This window comes from Talpa occidentalis, unplaced genomic scaffold, assembly GCF_014898055.3.
Source record: "Talpa occidentalis isolate TD23 unplaced genomic scaffold, MPIMG_talOcc4v2.1 talOcc4.6, whole genome shotgun sequence".
Classification (NCBI taxonomy): domain Eukaryota; kingdom Metazoa; phylum Chordata; class Mammalia; order Eulipotyphla; family Talpidae; genus Talpa; species Talpa occidentalis.
Window position 1 is genome coordinate 67576022 of NW_023604972.1, and position 16432 is coordinate 67592453.

Below are 16432 nucleotides of genomic sequence, written 5' to 3' on the forward strand. Positions count from 1 at the left end.
GGAGTCCTGACCATGAAGGAGATTTATCAAAGTGACATTTATTTTTTGTAAAGTAGACAATGATTACTTTATGATTCAAACGCTAAAAAAAAATCTGATTTTAATTGGAAATGCCAGTGGTCGGTATGTGACTATATATATTTCAAAAGAATAATTTTGAGGTAGAAGTTTCCTGAGTTGTGAGTTTTGCTATAAAATATCTGTTTTTCTTAATCAATGATGTTCTTGGGGAAACAAATTGTAAGAATAATAAGTATAATAACTGCTGAGAGGCAGTTACTTTTCCCTACAAATCACAAGTTGGTGGTGTTAGTATTGAGTTAGTTAGTATTGTGCTTTGAACCTAGAAGTTAAAAAGCTAAAGCAATGCCATCTTGTTAAAATAGGAAAGCACAAGTGTACAAAAATAACTTTTACTTGATTTTGCTTTTCTTTGCAAGTGCTTCCTAATGTGCTTCCTAAGATTTTACACTTTTTTTAAGTCAGTGTTTTTGGTTTCCAATGGAACTTATTTCTTTTTAATATGTGTAATTAATTATACTATTAGCATGCTTTTAAAAATAGTTATATAGAAATGTAATTATTTTATATATTCAGTGAATTTATGTTGGATCTCATTTTGAGATCTCCTAAAATTAAGCTGGGAATTTGTTTTCTGTGACTTTTTAATATTTATTTATTTATTCATACAAGAACTGAAGTACAGGCCAGTTGTGCGAGAGGGTGAGAGGATCACCAGAGCCACAGCGGGGAACAGAACAGGCAGAAGGACCAAATAAACTGCTGAGGGGAGCAGCGGGCGAGACAGGAGAGGTCTGCGTATCATGTGGGACCCTCCCAGGCCAGCCAGGATCGAACCCAGCACTGCAGAGGCTGCGGACAGCCTCACGGCATTGCTCTCAACTGCCTGGGCCACCAGGGGAGGCCATGTGACTTTGTTTAAAACCTTAAAAAGAAAGCTTGTGCATTTTAGATTGCCATTTTGTTTTCTTAATTTATTTATGGTTAAAGGGAATGTATGGAGTGTCTCATAAATAAGGCAGAAGGAGCTGGACAGAAGAGAGGAAAGTTGAGGAAGAGAAGGAATGGTGTTAGGACAGCCACATGGACCAGATAGCAGACTGAGCACAAAATTAGAAAATAGATCTAGTTCTTATGGGATGAACTCTCAAATACTTAAGACATGCATATCTGTGGTGACTGTGGAGTGATATAATTTTGAAGGTGTGATGGTAGTGATTTGCATTCTGGGATAATTCTAGGGCACTGGAATAGTGGAAAAAAAAACTGAAGTTCAGAATCTGGAAACCTTGTTTAAGTTGCAGTGCTACCCTATGCTGACTGTGTGACTTTGGGCAAGTCCAGTGACCTTTTGAGTTTCAGTTTCCTCATCTCTATAGTGATAAGACCTATTCATGGGCTTATCATCAAGATAAATTAGGTAATGTACACAAAATTGCTTGGTAAGCTGGGATGTGCTATAAATGTTACTGGAGTAGAGCAAAAAGAGTTATTGTTAGATTATTCCAAAGAATCAGCAGTTACTCATCCACATTTCTTACCTCAAATCCCCTCAACAAATAGATCGATTGGGACAATGAGAACCTTGCAGTTAACCCGTTGATAAGGCTACCTCACATAGTGTGTCCTAAAACAAAAATATAAGTCTGGTTGTTAACCCAATAATTGTTAATATTTAATATTACATATTAAATTTGAGGTTTATTTATAGAGTTTAGAGAATTTGATCTAGAGGGAATCTTACCTAGTTTCCTCCCCACCCCCACCCCTTCAAGCAGTGCTGTATCAGTGTGAATTAGCCCTGAAAGATGGTTGTTGAATTGTTCTAAATTTCTTAAAGATTTTAGTTTTTCCTCTCTAAATTCCTTTAGTAATTCAACAACTCTTTTTTTTTAAAGAATTATCTATTTTTGCTTACAAAAACTGAGGTCTAGTTCAGAGGTGCAGGGGTGGGGGGGTAAGAGGATTCACCAGAGACAGAGTGGGGAGCAGAACAGGCGGATCCACTGAAATACACTGCTGGTGGGAGCAGTGGGTGAGACAGGAGAGATCTGCTGTGCCATGTGGGTTAGCTCCCTGGCCAGGGATTGAACTCATGCCTCAGTGGCTGGCAATAGATTGATAGCGCTGTGACTTTAACCCCTACACCAATAGGGAGGCCCTAATTCAACAACTCTTATGCCAACTTGTCCCTTACCACTGACTTAAATCTGAAGTTGTAATTTACCTTTCCCATCAACCCTGTTGTCCTTTCCCATCAACCCTGTCTCTACTGGAGATGGAGAACAGTTTGACTAGCAATTGTTTTAGGAAAGTAACACTTTGTATACTGAAAGGAGTTACTCAGTAGACTCTCACTCCATCACATCCCATTTCACCCACTCCATGGCACCTCATCCCATCCCATCTCATCCCCACACCCAGAATTTATCAGCTGGTATTTTTTCTGAATTATTCATTGCACAACTGTCCATCTCCCTGGTCCTCTCGTTTGATATTCTTCCAGGCAGCTGGGCTATGTGTTATCTGGGGCCACATGGGCCTATGGGGAAGTGCAAGCTGTTTCTTCCTTTTTTCATTAAGTTCTGTGATCAGGATGACACCTACAGTGTTTGATGGGTGCATGGCACATTGTACACATAAATGTGGAGTTTTTCAAGGATACTTTGAAAGTTCGGCCTCCTGGTGCTTTGTTTGCTGGGTCAACATACCTTGAAGTTGCCATTTGGAATGCTAAAGAAAACAGTGATTGACAACTGCTGTATGGACTTAATCTTAGAAGACAGTACGCTAAAATCCTGACTGCAGAATATATTCAGAAACATACTGTGTTTGTCTGAGTGGATAGGCATTCCCAGCAATTAAAGTGACGAATTAGTGATCTTTTAGGGGAATTGAATTCAGTAAGCTGATGCCATGTGCTTTCAAAGTGGAGCCTCTTTTTAACCTGAATGTGTGTGCTTTTTATGTTTCTATAGGTTTATTACCCAGAGCACTGTCTCTGGGTTAATCAAGACCCATTTCCAAAAAAGGAAATGGATGGGAGGCTTCCTAAGGTAAGATCCTGCACTGGTATTGTGGTTCTGATTTATTTTTTCCAATTTATAAGAAGCTTTAAAAAAATTATAGCTATTTATTTTTTTATTTTAACATTCATTATAACCTATTGTAATAATCCATTAACCTGTCACCATTATCACCTTAGAAATAATATATATAAAAACTTCTAATCCTAAACTTCTTTTGTCTGTTAAAGTTGTCTACCTTTCTTTTCCACTTCAAAGTGTAAATTTTCACTAAAAAATTATGGAATCAATTTATTAAATGTGCATTTGATGATTTTTTATTTGTTTTTTCTGTTCTTAAGTAGATAAACTGAAATTTGATGACTTAACTAAAAGATATCTTTTTTAAAATGTTCCTGGAAGTAACATTGGTTTATAAAATGCAGTGTACATCATTATAAGTAGGCATCTGTACATACTACATTGTTTGACATATTAATTGCCATAACCATATTAATTGATCTTCAAAGTATAGGATGATGACATTTTTGTCTGCTAATAATGCCTGAATGCCTGACAAGATTACCCATGAAACAAAATAGAAAGAATATAAAAGCTGTTATATTTATTTGTTCTAATTTTTAGGGAATTATATTTCTAAATTTACTTTCATTGTGCTGTTACATTAAATGTGAGAAAACATCTATCAGTTTTTACTGTAGATACCTTTTAAGTTTGCCTGACAATGTAAATATCAATTTGACTACAAGCAGGAAAATTATAATTTTAACCAGTGACCTGATGAATTTGCACTTAATAAAGAAAAATAGACTCCATCTAGGGACTGTTATATACTGCATGATGGAGAAAGATGTGACAATGTTTGCCTGAATTCATGTTAAGGCTTCACTTCTGGAAAAATAAGACATCACTGTGATCTTCTTCAAAATACATCCTCCCCTTGTGAAGAACCCCAGAATTCCTTTATTGGGGGCAAAACACTTTCTTCTTCTTTTAATGAGTGACAAGAGGTAAGGATTGAAATCTAGAATATTCTGTTCTCCAAAGGGAGGATACTTAGGACTTTAACTCCCCAGGAGCTCTTCTCCCAATTGGGTATGGCTCTGCAGGGTGCTCTTCTCTGCACACTTTCCACCACTTCTTCACCCTGTCCAGTTGCTGGGGTGTCTTCCTTATGGAAATTTAATTAAGGGCAGGATTAACAGGGACCATTTTTGTCTCTTTGCATGTCTGTAAACTTAGTGCTTAAGACACTCAGAACATGAATAATGAGGGAAGATATGCATGAATATTTTGAGGCTTCACAAAAGGCATAAAGAGTAAAAATGGTCAATTAAAATCTCAATCTTTTAATTTTTTTTTCCCTGGAAGTAGTTCTCACAAAACTAGCCATATTTCACCTAGTTCATTTCATTCTATTATATTTTCCATGCAGGTAAAAGATTAATAATGTTACAGGGCAAACCCCGATATAAAATGGGGTTGCCTGACTGTGGGTCCTCACCCACACTTAAAGGGGACTTATTAATGCTAAACTGCAGACACACACAAAAGGATGATAAAAGATTTATTTACAATAAAAGGGGAAATGGGAAATGAATAACTCAGGGAGAAAAAGAGAGAGACAAGTTCGTAAATGCATCCTACACTTTCCGCTGACCTGGAATCCCAATGACCCGCCGAGCTGGCAAAAACTTAGCATGTCTCATGGCCAAGCCAGCGACCCCTGGCCACATAGACAGTTAAATACCCAAACCGAGAGCCTAGTTGCTTAACTCCGCCCTCAGGTCCTCATTAATCTTCCCTTTGGTGATCATGGGATTTGTAGTTCACAGTGTCTGGGAGTGGAGTCCACAAAGCCTGGGAGTTTGCTCAGGACATCCTTCACCCCTATCAGTAACACTAAGATGCATAGAGACAGACTAATGTTCTACATATTCATTTTTGAACAGAGTAAGTCTAAATTGAGATTGGCAATTGTAAGGCCAGCCATGTCAAGAGAATAGTTATTAAGTGCAATAATTTATAAACTTTTGATATCCCTTTCTAGCTTGTGAAAATTAACAACTATTGAATTACTAATTTCTTCAAACCAAAGTTTCTCATATCCTGAAACATTCTGACTGGCTGATGGGAAAGAGAAATTAACATTATTTGAAAGCTAACAGAACTACAGTGGATATAAATTTTTTAATCTTGTTATCACATGCCAAAGATTCCAGATTGAATGCTCAATATAATGCTTTTAGAAATTTGCCTATATCTTCAAGTGTCTGTGAGTGATATTTTAATTTAATTTTCTGTTTTGGTCCTGTAGTTATTTAATGATACCAAAACAATCTCTGAAATATAGTCTAAAACTGGACCATTAAGGTACATCCCAAAATAGCTTTTAGAGTCTTAGCTTTTTAGACACAAAATTTAAGCATACCTGATGTTTAATGGGGACAATCTATACAGTAAATAAGACTTCTTAAAGTTGAATTATCTGTTTTATTTAGTTCACTCTGGGGCTGCTAAACACATTTATTCAGTTTCAAGTTTGTTTGAAGTTCCTGACTTCTGAATTCTTATAAAAATATTCAAATCTGATTTCTCATCAATCATAAAGCAAAATTATCACTTTGATCCAAGTACTTATGTCCAGTCAAATTGGTGTATTATAACTATACTATAAGGATATGTTACCAAGCAGATAATGAAAAAAATGAAAGCAGACCTTTTTTGAAATCACATGGATAATTTTTCCAAGAAAACTCTAGAAGCTAACAATTGACTGAAAGAGAAACTGCTGTCAAATCATTATTTTCATACTTGCTTCTAACTTAAAATATGTTTGTGATAACTATATTGTCATCATATTATTTTACATCATCACTTGGGCAAATTTACCTTATTGTCCTGTCCTCTTGATGTTTGGTTATAAGAGAGACCTTCTCTGATGGGTGCTCAGTGGATCATCAGTCACATTGCAGTGGTAGTATTCTAGTCAGAAGTGTAAAAAATCTCATGCCGCAGGATTGTGGGGGGGCCCTTCAGAATAACCCCAGTCAGTCCCACAAAATGACTCTCACTGTCTTCTGGCCTTGGTTTCCCACTACCCTTTCTTTCCTACAATCACTGCCTCCCATGTCTCCCCTAACCCCTCTACCACATTATTTCCCTCCCAAAACTCTCACTTTGGTTTTTACTTCTGGTTCTTATCATAAGGCCCACATGAACTGTGTCAGTTTCCTACTGAATAAATCATACTTAAATTACATCTGTGTAGCTGTGATGGCTTCTAATTATTTTCATTACATATTAGAAATTGGGCATTAACTACCCATCCTGCCAACCCCAATCAGCACAGTCATTGAACTCTTTTTAAAAAAAAATGTATGACGTCTCACGAGGGTGTCTTCCCCAGCCTCCTGTCGGGCCCTCTCTGACATTGGAACCTGCCCTCTGAAACCTGACACTGGGGAACGCTGCCGCCCACATGGCTGGGCACAGTCAGTAGAGAAGCACTTGATTCTACCAAGGCCAAGGCGACTAGTGTTTAATTACTTCATGCCCCCACAGACCTAATATTTACACTCAGGTGAACTGTGTTTAATATGTAAACCCAGTTTGCAAAACATTGGGTGTTCAAGGATAAAAGGTGGGAGGGAGAAGCCAAATTTTTCGAGTGGAAGCATGACTGAATGTGTTTCTTTTGTGTGTGTGTCTGTCTGTTGATACCTGGGTCCACTTGCCTTTCAGGGAAGACTTCCCATCCCTAAGGAAGTGAACCGCAAGAAGAATGAGGAGACTGAGGCTGCCTCCCTGCCTCCACTTGGCAGCAATGAACGCCCAGGAATCAGTTACCTCCACTCTTTTTAAATGTAACACCTCCATTTGTGTATGGGTATTGATGAGGTCATGGTATCATATATGGGATTTTTTTCTGTGTAAATCATCAAGTATAAGAAGAAACTATGGGACTCTGAGCCTTGCTTTAGAGAATTTACAGTGGGCAAATAGGTATCATCAAACCAGTTTTTAATCATTCTGACTCAAGTGAAAACACTCAGAATTTCACACTGTGAATCCACGTTTACAACCCTTACAGGTGGGCCTTCAGGCCTGGTTCGCTGCGATGACGTCTTCCACAACTCAAACTCCCACTGCTCTCATACAACCGGTCCACTTCTGCCTTTCACTCATACAGCTCCTGACTGCTTCTTGCAGAGGCTGAGAGTCCCCTCCCCCTTTTTTTCATTTAGATGTAACAATTCTAGTAGTTTATGTTCATCGATTGTCTGTATATCTCTATATTTTATCCATGTACTCTTTTGATGTATAGAAGTAGTTTGAAATTCATTGTTTCCTTGTGGTAAGTGACCGAGATGCTGCCACAGGACCTGAGACACTGATGAATGGTGCTATTTTGGACTTTCAACATGCTCCTTGGCGAGGTAGCTCTGATGGAGTTATTTTTTATTTCCATGTTCTAAGAAGGTATTGGTATTCTGTTTCCCTGACTGTCGTTCTCTAGACTGGATTGACTTGTTTTTCTTGTGTCTTCAGTGTGGCTTTCTTCTTCAGCATTGTAGGTTGAGTGAATGCTACCAGAGAGAGTGTAAGAGACTCATGTCTCATCGGCTGGCACTCATGAACAGTCCCTGTAACGGGAGCAATCACAAAACTGTAATTTACTTACCAAATCTCTTTCTTTTGGTAGCATTGCCTGCCTAACTTAGAGAAAGAAAAGCAATAATTTCACAGGCATTTTTAGGTGTCTCTTTTGGTTATTTTGTTCAAAAGAGTCTTTGGGGAAAATATGCAAACTTTTAAATAAATAACCTCTAAAAAATGTCCAAAATGCTGGCATCTGAAGAGGAATATGAAAATTACACACCAAACCTAAAACTTCAGTTGGGAAAAAAAATCTTTATAAAATTAAATTTTTAATAAAGGGCAGAGCCCTCCTTTTCTGCAGTTCTAATAAGCAAGGTGTAGAATTTACATTTTTGTCCTTGCTCCCAATGAAATAGATAAACAAAAATAAAATCAGACAATACCATCTTAATGGAATGTTGTTGTGTTAGCCAGTCTGAAAGCCCACCTTAATTTTTATATTACTGTCTTTTAGCTCTCCTCGACAGGGCGGGCTTGTTCTGAACTGTTCTACTTCTGACTGTTAGACATCAGGATGCATGCACTGCACTTCCTACTTCTCTTCTCGTTCCCCCATTGCCTAAGTTTCTTGTGCATTACCCCCCTCTCTCTATTAGAATAGGAATATCAGCTGTGTAAATAGAGCAAGAAAATAGTATACTGCATTGTGGCATTTATGTAGAGTTGCATTGTGTAGTGCTGAAAATGCAGGCTTTTGTAACAATGTGTTCTTAACTGATGCACTCAAGACAAGTACCCAATGTATTTTAGCTATTTTAGTAGTATTTGTTCAATAAATATGCAAGCTGTAAGGTAACTGGCTTGAGTCATCATTGAAAAGGCCTACTTTTGATTGTCTTCCCTAGTTCATATTAATGCATGTGTTCCCAGAGCCCCCAGAGTAGACCCAAGGGCAAATATCAAAAGAGATAATTCTGTCTTTCATGTGTTTTCCCTTCTGAGGGATTTATGAGATTAGGGGTTTATCAGTGGCTCATTAGAATGATATTTTCAGAACTGTCCTCTGACAAAGGAGGCACTGTATTATTTTTTTCCTTTTCAGGGCATTCCACACCTCAACACTTATTCTTTTTCACTCCTTGCCATTGATAACTCCTCTGCAATATTCTTCATTCACTCCAAAAGGTGTACCTGACCTCACTTCTTCATGGAATATTATCATCACTTATACACACAAAAAAGGTTTATACTTACAAGATGATAAAAATTTGAGATAGGTTTTTAAGTCATTACCTCATATAAACCCAGTTCCTGGGAACCTAGCAGATGTTAAGATGACATCACCAGAACCTTCTAGGATCTTCTAAAGCCCAGAAATGCAGGGCATTCATTCCCTCCCAGGACATGAGAAAAACCTGCTAGATCTCCTCATCCATATGTGAAAACTCAGCATGGCTCCCACACAGGTTGCTACACGGGCTGACTGAACCTGCATATTTGGGTTTCACCTGAACAAAGCCTCACAAAAACACCTCTGACATAGGAGCCAGAGAGGGAAGAGAGGAGCAAAATGTAGCACTGACACCAAACTGGGGCTCAGTCTCTGGAGATGAGATCAGAGATTCTCGAGAAATCTTGGGTCTTGATGTGTGTGTGTGTGTGTGTGTGTGTGTGTGTGTGAGAGAGAAGAGGGATTTTTTTTTTTAATTGTGAAACCACTTTTGAAATTAATGCACATCTCAGATTTTTATTGTTTCCAATTTACCCTCAACTTCTAATCTTTCAATAAGGGACCCTTAGGGGCAGAACTAAATTCAAACTGCCTACCAGATAGATAGTCAGAATTTGTTCAAGCTGAAAAAAAGGAGCTTCTACTACCTCAACTGGTAATCCCAGCCAGAGGTTAATCTTGGGAATATAGCAGAACCCTCCATAAAGTTAATCACCTTTTATATGATAAACTATATCACCCAACATGCTCCCATCACCTGTATGTTATCCTAGTTCTGGGACTTAATCTTGCCTTCTTGTTGAACAGTGAACAGAGAAAGGTGATGGACCCATGGGGATGGCACAGTGTATGTTGCTCTGTACCTGTCTGCATTAGTAATTTTTTGCTACAAAAAATATAACCATACTTTGCATATTGAAACAATGTTCTTTTCTTGTCTGTCAGATTTTGTTGGTCAGGAATTAAAAGTAGTTAAAAAAAAAAGCAGTTTAGCCAGTCGCTCTGGCTCAGGCTCTTTCATGAGTTTACAGTCACAATGTCAGTGGGTTGCACTTATCCAAAGGCTAGACCAGTGCTGGAGAAAGTACGTCCCATACAGCTCACTCACAGACTTTTGGCAAAAGAACTCAGTTTTTCCACTGAAAGGCCTCTTCCATAGGCTGCTTTGGTGTCCTCATGACCTCTGGCTTCCCCCAGAGCGAGTAATTCAAGAGAGATCTGGGAGAAAGCCACAAAATCCGTGACCTATTCTTGGAAGTCAGTGTCATCCACCACATTCTATTCATTAGAACCAAGTCATTAAGTACACCCACAACCATGAGGAAGGAATTAAGCATTGCCTCCTGAAGGGAGGAATATCGAAGAATTTGTGGACATATATTAAAGCCAGCACTCCAAAAATTAATTAATTTATTTATTCCACACACCATCTGATATAAGAGTACTCAGCATAACTGTCGGTCAGAGACTGAAAGTAAGAAGGACTGAAGCCAGAGTGCTGCTGCCTTCTTTCATTGGAAAAGTTTTTACAGTCCTTCAAGAGTCAGAGACTGAAGTGTTATGAGGAAAGTACCCACGAACTATAACGCTGGGATTGCATAGCCTCTACTTACTAATCAAAGTGCTATTGGCCACAAAAAGAATATTCAAAGTATATTACTGGGAGGCATAAAAACCTAGCAACTGGAATTAATAATGTTCAAGGTTCAACTCAACTCAGTAGGTTTGTGTTTGCTGATGACAACTCTCTTGGCCTCCATGAAGCTCAAAATATGAGATGTCTGATTCTGTACTTTAAACTGTGAAACCCATATGTGAGGATCAGCTGTGGAATTGTTGAGGGTCAATAACTGCTGAGGCAGTGCAAACAGGCTGGAGCACTAGCTGAAATCAGAGTTGGAAACCCATCCTTTCACTGGATTGCATTCTTTCCCTTTGTTTTAAGAAAGTGCTATTTTAATTGCCAACATTCACAAATTGCAAGATTTCACAGGAATATAAATGTCTTTGGGTTTCCTTATAAAGTGGAAGGTCTACCATAGGCAGTTGGAGCTGAATAGCAGCTTCCACTTTCGGCGAGGCATGCACCTCTGCCATCCAGCCCTCACCATCTGTTATTTTTAGATATCTCATGTTATTTTTAGATATTCACTCATTGACATCATTTGCCTGCCTCTGTTGGTGTGTGAGTTTGCAACACTAATCCTTGGGTTTCAGAGGGGTATTGGTTGATGTGCTTATTTTCACCAATAAAAAGCCAGGGATGGTTCTGAGAGTTTTTGTTTGTTTGTTCAATAATTGGAGCACATGCACGTCTATAAACAGTAGACTAGAAACAGAAGTTCCTATTATGTTCCCCAAGTGGAGGCTGCCACGTTTTTATCCTTCTCTAATGATAAGACTCCCATGCTGAAAAATCTTGGGTTGAGTTCAGAATAAGGCTTTCAGGATCGATAATCTCATGATTTTGATATGGATTTATGTAATTAAGGGTCCATGAAATCTTTGCAAAGAGCACATGCTCATGGACAGTATTAAGGGAACCAGTTTCCACATCCTCTGCATACACATATTTTTTTCCTAAAGTTGACCTGCTGAGAATAATTTTGTGTTCATAACCATCCTTCCCCACATTACATAAAAAGAAAGATACGTGTTTCATTTATCCCAAATCTTAATATGCACTGCCCTTACCATGACACAAACCCCAGATGAGGCAAAGAGAAAGTTTCCTTTAATCATTCATCATAAAGCCATAGAAGTTCAGACTTCCCGGCCTTAACTAAACAATAAAAGAAAACAGAACTGAGGTGTCTGGACTCATAGAAGGATTTTCAGAATTCAGACGAATGGTAAAGTGATGGGGAAAATGACAATTTTTATTTAATGTTTTTCCTTTGTCCACTCCTGATTCTTGTCAAAGAACATTTGCTGTTTGAGGGAGTGTCCAGAGAGAGTAAAGCAAAGAGAAAAACAGTAGGAAACATTGAATACAAAAATTCAACTTCACATAATTGTAAACTTTCTTATTCTTCTCCGTACTCATCCTTAAGATATCTCTTGCTGGGAAGAAGAGTAACTTAGAACAGATAAAGCAAGACAGGATTGTACTAAGGATTACTTTAATTACAATGCCTTTTGGAGATAGCAATATTTTTGACAAAATAAAATGGATAAAACCAAAGGATAAATTACTTTCATCTGGGTTCTATCAGCCTTGATGTGTGCATTAGTTAATAAAGCTGTCAAAACTTGTTGAATATATTTCATATCATGAAATGTATGTTTCAGTTTAGTCACTATTCATCATAGTTTATCTTATAAAACATTTCATATAATTTTCATAATAACCAGAAAAAAAGGTGCACTGTTAGACTAATTAGCCACCTAGCACCTTTCTAATGCTAGTGGTGGTTGTGATTTTATTCTAGTTCTTATTTAATTGTTCTCCAAAGTCAATCAGCATCATTCAATAGCCTCACATAATTTGACTAGAAATAGAGCATGCTTTTTATCATTTTTCTTATTTCATATGAGTAAGAGTGTGTTAATCATCTTGTTTTTATAACTTATTTAAACATGGAATAATTATACCAGATCTATAATATTCTAACTTGTCTTCAATGACAGTTTCAAAAAAATGTACTTTTAACTCTTACAGATCTTTATGATATATATAGACTTTATATATTCTATATTTACTCTCTATATATGTGTGTATACACACACACACACATATATACACACTACTCATCTATATAAAAGGTGAAATGTTGCCATCTTGCAACAACATGGATGGAATTGGAGGGGATTATGCTAAGCAAAACATGTCAGAAATAATTTTTTAAGATAACATTAGTTTACAACACTGTATATGATTCAGTAATACAGTATCCCACCTCTTGAGGTGTGTGCTAGCACTCAACACTCACCACCAAGGTCCCCACAGTGCTCCACTAGAGTTCATTGAGCCCCCTCCTCACTTACCTCTCCACCCTGCCCCACTCCCTCTGGTAGCCTCAGTTTTACAATCAGATTTCTAGGATTTGTTCTTGCTTGGTGTTTTCTGACTCTATTTTGTGTCTCTATATTCTGCATATGACCAAAACTATCTGTATTTGTCTTTCTCTTCAAATTAGGTAACTTTAATTAGAAATTGGGACCTTTCTGAGTCCAATGCTTCTGTAACTTTCTGCCCACTTTTGGTCCTAGCTGAGTTCTCAGGGGCTGCACAGACCAAGCCTGCTCTCTCTTTCACACACAACCTGTACCCTGCTCTTCCCCTTGCTCTTTTATCCTCCAGGTGCTACAGCTTCTGCCAGTCTTTCCATGACTCGTTTTCTGGAACTTTCACCAACTCTATTGCCCTCTGACAAGATCTCTGTGGCCAGCACAGCTTCTTTCCAAAAACGATAGTCAGGTCTGAGAGGAGCAGTGACAGAGGTTACCATAGAGAACATGTGTACTATGCACTGAGACAAAGCTAAGTGAAGGGAGTGTGTGTCCACATTATTGTCTAAACAGCTATTGCAGTGCTACATTTGGTGTGCCCTCCCTGGCACTTTGAGCAACACCCCACACCCCATTAAAACTCCCATTCTGCTTCTCACCATAGTGCTGCTCCCACAGCCCTTAGGAAAGAGGAGAGGCCATGGACTATATTTCCTGCTCACTCCTTTCCCCAAGCTGTTTGTGCCAAAGCTGCCAGATAACTTATATTTTCTGGCCACAAAATTTTACCATTTTGTGGTGCATACCTCCTATATAGACATGCCCTCAGAAAATGTTTATAGTGCTTTCAACCTAATCCTAAACAGTATAGGGCAACCAAATATTGAACTTTGTTCCCATATTCCAAAAAATCCTATTTTTAAAAAATTTCCATTTTAAATGTTGCCCTAACTACAAAAATATTACTGATTTTATAAGCTTTGGATTATAGAAATTTGTATTTCTGAAATAAATATTATAAAAGCAACAGCAGAGAAAGCTAAACTGTATCCATGAAGGCAGAGCTGGGAAAGAGAGCAAATCAAGGCTTCAGGGGCTGCTCCCTGCTGACTTCTTCAATCCCCAGGCTGATGTCTTAAAAGCCAGTGTTCCCTGCAGAGCTGGACATTGCTTTCTAGAAGAGAAACTGGAACGCTCTAATTCGTCATTAACAACTAGGAGCTGCTTTGTCAGATGTGATAATGAAGGGATATCTGATGTGAGTACCTGTGGAGGAGGAGGACTAGCTCAGAGGGACCTTTTTAAAGTGTGTTAGTAACCTCTGAGAAGCATGTGAAAAATTGTCAACTTGCTCATGGCACGTACAGGACACTTGGGGCTGTCACTTAGCTCATCTCACATACTACCATGTACAACACTGAGTCGGTGCATTATCAGCTGAGGGATAATAATTGCCCAGAGTGAAATGTCTTCTCAAGGAAGGAAGACCCTTTTCCTTAAATCTTACTTTTTCATGGCACCACTTTTGAAGACTTGCTCCTTCTAACTTCTTGTTTCTTGCTAAATCTTCATGATCTTTCTCACCTACCTCAAATGTAGACATGCCCTCAGAAAATGTTTATAGTGCTTTCAACCTAAATAGTGGCAGGTCAAAAAGTTATCTTGGGTTTCATGAGTGTATTTGTATTTTTTTAAAGATTTATTTATACAAGAATCGGGGTACAGGCCAGATACATGGGAGGGTGAGAGGATTCCCCAGAGACAGAGGTGGGGAACAGAACAGGCAGACTGATGAATACACTGCTGAGGGGAGCAGCGGGCAACACAGGAGAGGTCTGCTGCGCCATGTGGGATTCTCACTGGCAGGCTTGGCTCGAACCCTTGCTGCAGAGGCTACGGGCAGCTTCACAGCGTGGCGCTCAACCACCTGTGCCACCAGGGAGGCCCTGTATTTGTATTTTTATATGGCAAAAATCCTTAAACAAAAATTGGAAAGTTAATGTTGATATTTCAAGTATGTGAGATGGGAGCTGAAGGACATGGGGCAGCATTTTTTACTCCCACCCAACAGGGATCTTGCAACCTTCTGCCAGCCTGACTTTCAGCTGGCTGTTGTCAAACATTTGCTCTAGGACAGGAGTGCCATGGCACTCATGGACAGGAGTGCCTGGACGCCACATTTTTAGAGTGCATGTATCAACTGGATGGTGCACCATGAGCTGGGGCATCTGTCACTGTGCTGAGCCCCAAGGCTTACTCAGTTGCTCCAATTGAATGGGAGGCTGTCTCCTCCCCCCCTCATTATGTCACATAGTCCGCATGGGTGCCTCAACATCAAAAGGCAGTTAGAGGTAGGGGAAGGTCATTCCCCCTGCAGGACCAACTGTCAGCTACAGTAAAGAACTGTTGTGACTTGGTTTATCCGCTAGAGAACTAGTAGTGCACTGAAAGATTAGTAGCCTTACATTTTTGTCGGAAGGAGCTGAAATGACAGTTCTTTACTCTTCTATGTCTCATACAATTTTTCTTTTCAAAAGGAAAGCAACTGTAGGCTCCAAACTCTAAATATGAGAGAAGCAGTTGTTCTCAGGGCCCAGTATCTCTCTTTGATACTGGGGAAGAGAGAATGGAAAATGATTGATAAGAAAGGAATACATACAATGTATGTGGGATTTCCTTGGGGATGATTAATATGTTTTTGAATTATATAAAATGTAATCATTGTCCATCCTTTTGAATATACTAAAAACTATTGAATTGCATACCTTAAAATGTCGAGTTTTCTGGCATGCGAATTACATCTCAATTTAAAAAATTGAACAGTAAAAATTTAAACAATATAATTAGAAAATGACACAAAAGACATTTCAATGTAGAGAATATGCATATGACAAATAAGTACAGAAAGATATTCAACACCATTAGCAATTAGAGAAATATAAAGGAAAACCATAATGAAACATCAGTAAACATCTATCAATATAACTAAAATAAACTGTGGGAACCCACAGTTACCTTCCTTTTGAAAAGAAAAAATGTATGGGACAGAGACAACTGTTACTGTTGCTGAGAAAAATATGAATCATTCACACACTGCTGGTGGGAGTGCAAAATGGTAGAGTTCCTCTGCAGTTTGGCAACAGTATGGTAGTTTCTTAAAATCTAAACATGCAGCTGACATATGACCCAGCAATTGCACTACTGGGAATTTATCCTAGAGAAATGGAAAGTTATGCTCACGTAAAAGCCTGTGCATACATGTTTATAGCAGTTTGATTCATAATAGCTCCAAACTGGAAATAATCTAGATAGCTTTCAAGGGGTTGGCCAAGCAAACTATGTACATCCATGTCATAGAATACTACTCAGTTGTGACAAGAAATGAATTACTGACACATGCAACTACCAGCATGAATCTCCAGAGAATTAATCGGAGTGAAGTAAATATTAATCCCCAAAGTTTACATACTATATGATTCCATTTCATATATTTTTTTAAGAAAATGACGGAAGTGTACAAATAGCAGACAGTTTATTAGTTGCGAGGGGCTAAAATGAAAATCTGGGCAGGAGGGAGTACATGAAAACACAACTCAAAGGG

At 38.5% G+C, this 16432-nt stretch overlaps 1 protein-coding gene across 2 annotated transcripts in view; it reads left to right on the forward strand.

Annotated features, from left to right (window-relative positions):
- Positions 1 to 8505, forward strand: part of NREP (neuronal regeneration related protein) — a 30494-nt gene extending 21989 nt beyond the window's left edge. For both annotated transcript variants that reach the window (XM_054688418.1, XM_037530778.1), the window contains exons 4-5: positions 3000 to 3077; positions 6792 to 8505. In XM_054688418.1, the coding sequence (XP_054544393.1) occupies positions 3000 to 3077; positions 6792 to 6911 (198 nt within the window). In that variant the 3' untranslated portion in view covers positions 6912 to 8505. The remainder of the gene's footprint in view (positions 1 to 2999; positions 3078 to 6791) is intronic.
- The last annotated feature ends 7927 nt before the right edge of the window (positions 8506 to 16432 follow it).